Source organism: Elaeis guineensis, chromosome 1 (genome assembly GCF_000442705.2).
Source record: "Elaeis guineensis isolate ETL-2024a chromosome 1, EG11, whole genome shotgun sequence".
NCBI lineage: Eukaryota > Viridiplantae > Streptophyta > Magnoliopsida > Arecales > Arecaceae > Elaeis > Elaeis guineensis.
In genome coordinates this window covers 7,645,925-7,651,484 of record NC_025993.2, presented here as the reverse complement: position 1 = coordinate 7,651,484, position 5,560 = coordinate 7,645,925, and the positions used below count along the sequence as shown (strand labels likewise).

The following is a 5,560-nucleotide window of genomic DNA, read 5'->3' as shown; positions in this document are numbered from 1 at the left end:
GAGAATGCCCATATAACACATTTGAAAGGACTAATTTTTGTCTCTTATATTATATTCCTGGGAAGGCTAACTCTAGCGGGTATCAAACCTCTGACCTCTGGCTAGTGCTCAAATCAAGCTTTATTTTGTCAAGCCACACACTTATCAAACCAAGGGTTTGATTGATGCATGGCTTTTATCTCAACCCTCCTAATTAACATCTTGCATCAAAATAACTTCTCAAGACACAAGCAAATATATAGTCAAGTTTGCCGATTGCAAATACATTGAGGCACTGAACAGAATAATACAAGCATATAATTATGTCCGGAATATAGATTAAATTACTAAATATCAACCAAATTTTTTAAACTTGCTAATATGCCCTCTATTATTTATGTAATTTGTCTAATAAGCATATTACTCAATCGAACCACTAAACTCGGATTGAGTCGCTTAAGAAGCAGGTTGAAAATAAAATTAAAATAGTAAAAATTAGCCCCTTTTTAATTTTTAAATAACAATAATTTGATACAAATAAGTGGGAATATTAAGTCAAAATTTTTGTTAATAAACAGCGTGGTAACAGACCAAGCGGATATTTTATAAGCTGTTCTCCATGTGAAGGTCTGAAGAAGAGTGGATAAAAATTGTCGGATAAACTAAATTATCTTTCGAGCTCTATTATTACGTATTCTTTATTGATTCTTATATCTTCTCTCTGAGTGCGAGACCACGCCAAGTTGACATCGAGCCCATGGACCAACCACTCCTCCACGCCCTTCTCCTCCTCGCCGCGCTGCCCCTCCTACCGGCTGCCGGCGCCCTCGCCCCCCCCGGCGTCTGCGTCGTCGGCAGCGGCATCGGTGGCGCCTCGGTCGCGTATTTCCTCAAACAGTATACATGCGTCGAAAAAGGCGGCCTTTGCCTCGACGACATTAGGATCTTCGAGCGGCGGGGCCGGGTAGGGGGACGTATGGCCACGGTCACCATCGGCGGGGATACTTTCGAGGCCGGCGCCTCCATAATCCACCCCAAGAACCTCCACGCCCGCCGCTTCGCCTCCCTCCTCGGCCTCAACCAGAAGACCAAGGCCTCCAAGCTCGATCCCAAAGCCAACGCCTCCTCCTCCTCCTCTTCGCCCGATTCCTCTTGGTTTGGCGTGTGGGACGGCGAGCACTTCGTGTTCAAGACCCTCCCGCCTCCCTCCAGCTCCAGCTCGACAATCTACCGCAAGATCCACGAGCTTCTCAACTCGCTCCTCCTCTTCCGCCGCTATGGCTTCTCTCTCCTCCGGATGGAACGCTTCGTCAAGGTTTTCTTGGTTACCCCCTCTTCTTTTTTTTTCAAAGCTGAAATCTTTGAATCTTCTGATCATTGGTGAGCTGGGTTTATGGTGGATCAGACAACGGTGGAAAGGTTCTTGCTTTACTACCAAGGCTTCGAGTCTCGTCCTGTTTTCGAGACGGTGGAAGACATGCTCAAGTGGTCGAATTTGTATGGGCTTACTCGCCGGACTTTACAGGTGGAATTGGCTGATGCCGGGCTATCTCCCCTGCTGATATCAGAACTTGTGACGGTATGCTTCATTTGAGTTGATTCTTCTTTCTAGATCGAATACCTCAGAATTATGTTATATAGATGCTAATTTATTAAGAGTTTATGGATTTTGAGATTTTTTTCCTTCATCGACATGTGTCATTGAGGTTCAATGTTTGTCCTTATAGAGGTTAGATAACCAATTGGAAATACCGCACGTAGAAATTATCACATGAGAAATTAAGTAAGCCAAACCTTTTTTTTTTATATATACTATTAACCACAATGCTTTGGTCCTGTTTATTCCTCAATCCTCCTGAACAGTTGTGTTATGAGAATATCTTCGATCTATTTATAAGCTTTGAAGCTGTGGTTGGGTGAAAATCTTTTCAGTCTTTATTCTGCTCTTTTGTAGAACATTTGTTAGATCGAAGATCTGGAGAAAGATTTATTGGTGGTTTTATTTTGGGAGATTAATCTTACAAGAACTATTCAATATGCTTGTTGAATTGGAGGCCATGGTTATGCAAAAGTCCTGATCTGTTTTGTTCTTGTAGCAAGAATTCTGTTAATTGCATATTGGAAGAAAAATGCAGTTTTTAATTAGGGTATGTTTACAAGGAAATCTGTGGAAATGGAAAAAGAAAATTATTTTATGAAAAGAAAAGGCTTCATACACACACATAGAGCTGGATTTCACTACACTCGAGTGGATTTCTACTCAAATCCGGTTAGGTCTGCATTGGACGATGGGGATTCTACATCAATAATTCAAGCCAATGGATGTGATATATCACTTATAAATTACTGACATACCAAAATTGTGTGATTTGGAAACCCTTAACTTATGTATCAAGTGGTCAAAAAATTGGACTGTTTAAATTTTATATATATATATATATATATATATATATATATATATATATATTGATCACTTGATGCAGAGGCTAAAGGCCACTATATCACATAATTTTTGGTGTATACATAATTTAGATAAAATAGATCACAACCATAGTTCAGATCACCAACATGGGAATTCCATCATCCCATGTAAACCTGACTAGATTTGAGTGGAGATTCACTTGAGTGTAGCCAAATCTAGCACCATATGTATGTGTTGTGTTTATGTATGTATATGTGTACACACACACATGTATACATACATATATATGCACACATATGCACACACACACATACATATAAAATGCACACACACATATACCTATACATATACATATGTATATATGTATGTATGTTTATACACATATGCACATGTATATGGTAAGCTTTCCAAATTTGCCTAATTTTCTATTAAAACAAGAATGAAAAATCAGATTTTCCAAGCGAACCAAGTTTTCCCAATAATTTTACTTGCAACCAAACATATCCTAATTTCTTTTTTCTTATGTCAATGCTAAATGATTGTGGCATCTCTTTTCTTCAGGTAATAACAAGAATTAACTATGGTCAGAATGTGAGCATCAGTGGATTAGCTGGGGCTGTTTCCTTAGCTGGTTCTGATTCAGGATTGTGGTCAGTTGATGGCGGCAATTGGCAACTTGCTGCAGGGCTGGTTAAATATACCAATGCCACATTGTATCTACATGAAGAGATAGATTCAGTCTCCTATTCTGGAAGCTATTATGTTCTCAATTCTACAAAGGGAAATTCTTACAATTGCGAGGCCACAGTTATTGCTACACCACTTGATGAACTGAACATCACCTTTGACCCTCCAGTTTTGGTTCCCAATAGAAGGTTGCAACATACATTCACAACATTCGTCCGAGGCCTCTTAAACCCTGTTAGTATTCTATAAACTTGTGGTATGAGTGTCTGACAGCATAAGTTCTCTTCTGTGCTGTCTTCTCCTTGTATGCATTTTCTGATCTTTTACCAGATAGCAATTCTTTGTGATTGAATTATTATTCAATTTTTGCAATTTATACACAAGAACATCTTTTCTTATGCAGATATTTGAAACTTTTCAAGTTTTGTTCTTAACTAGTGTTAAGTAATATTTATTGGAACTGTAGAACATAAGAACATGGGTTTATGACATTTACATGCTTTCTTCTAGAACTATTTTGGAGTGAATTCTGCATCAGAAATTCCAAGCCTTGTTGGCACAGTTGAGCTTCCTGATATTCCATTCTCCAGTATTTCTGTTCTCAAGAAATACAGTGAAGAAGACATGACTTACAAAGTATTCTCTCGTGCACCACTGGAAGATGTTTTATTGGATCAAATATTCAGGTAATTTTCCCTGCATCTCTGCATATACATGCATGCGTGCATGCATGCATGGATGTGTCCCTGTGCAGAACTTTCTATAAAAACCATTCGATGATTGAGTGCTTAAACATTGCTCATCACTGGCAGTACAAGGAAGGAAGTTATCCGAATAAATTGGCCTGCTTATCCTCATTACGAAGCTCCAGAGGTTTTTGCACCAATACTTTTGGATGGGATACACTTATACTACATAAATTCCTTTGAGAGTGCTGCGAGTACTATTGAGACCAGTGCTGTTGCAGCAGAGAATGTTGCCCGGCTTATCATCTCAAGATTTTCTGGATTATCATCAACCACTCCAAGCATAAGTTCTATTTCTGATCAAGATAATCTTCATTTTGATCTATGAGGCACAGTGAAGTATTTATGCACACAAAATAGATTATTGGCACAATGGCACCATTGATTTGGAGGTGAGAGGTTTGCCATCAGTTTCTTAGATATGGTGTTTCTTTGTAAATTCATCATCTTGCTATATTTGGTACTAAACTATGCAGCTAAGAACGTTGTTTTGCTGTACCATACAGTGTATAAATGGTTGTATTAAAGTTCTACGAGCATTGGCATATGTACTGGTTTTACATAGTAACATCCTTTGTAATCTTTGCATGGATACCAAAGAGATGTTAGATTGATGCATGATGAGTCGAAACTTTTTCGTATTAGAAGGATATCTACCAAGATTTTCACATGAAAATTGTTTTTTTCAAATTCTGTAATAACCTTGATTTGATCAAAGCATCTTGCACTTGGCATGGGTGCTTGGACATGGCTGTGATTTTGTACAACCAAGTCGCCCATCCATTTTGTGGAAGGTTTCAATATTGTTTCAAACAACCAATGTATGTGACATTATTTTCCATTGTTATCTGACATCCATCTGGCACTCTGTCAAGCATCTTGTGTGATCTGCAGCATAAATACCTGTGTGTCCTACTTATGCTTGCAGGTTATTCATCCTTGATTCTTTTGATGACCCTGTCCTTACGAGGAGTGTAAATTTAACGAAGAAATTTGCTTGGCGGTCAGAATACAGTGTGCTCCTTTTGGTGCATGACAAATGTGATGATCGACCATCAGAATCGAACCAATTGTTTCCCCTGTGTTCAATTGCCTTCTTGTTCATATTTTACAGTGGTGTACGTCAAACAGATTTGTTAAGATTTGATAATTTTCATCGCTTAATGGATCCAGAGAAAGTTATATTAAGCACATACAAAACCTTTATTCAGAAACCGGATTAAGCAGGTATGGGGGGATAGTTCCTCACAATGCATTTACAAGGACCTCTGGATGATTCAAGTTCTAATGCTGCTATAAGAATTAAAAGTATCCTGTAAATATGTTGATATTCGGTGGAGAGAATTGGAAGTTCAAAGAATCTAGGGCATGTTTGGTTGGGAGTAGTTGGACTCCAGAACGAGAACAGGAATGAGCGAATTTCTATTCCAGCTATTTAGTCAGATGTTTTCATTTTCATTCTGATTCCGATCATAATCCAGATATATTGGAGGGTATGGCCATTCTAATATACATTCCAATTCATTTCCATTTTGATTTCGGCTGCGAACCAAAAGGAGTTGGCACTGAGTCATGGTCACTTGTGGGTTTTATTCCATATCCATCAAGCAGCAATGCATATCTAATTGAAGAGGCAGCATTCGACGCAGATAGATGGATGATACTCCATTGAGAATGGATGATACCCCCATTGCACTTGACTCCACCGTCAACGAGCTTATCTACT

General features: G+C 38.7%; 1 protein-coding gene across 1 annotated transcript; it reads left to right on the top strand.

Annotated features, from left to right (window-relative positions):
* The first annotated feature begins 685 nt into the window (after window positions 1-685).
* On the top strand, window positions 686-4,452 carry LOC105037230 (farnesylcysteine lyase). Its single transcript, XM_010912923.4, has 5 exons — window positions 686-1,294; window positions 1,385-1,558; window positions 2,963-3,322; window positions 3,599-3,774; window positions 3,901-4,452. The coding sequence occupies exons 1-5, from the start codon at window positions 737-739 to the stop codon at window positions 4,160-4,162; spliced, it is 1,530 nt and encodes a 509-aa protein (XP_010911225.1). The 5' UTR covers window positions 686-736; the 3' UTR covers window positions 4,163-4,452.
* Window positions 4,453-5,560: the final 1,108 nt, after the last annotated feature.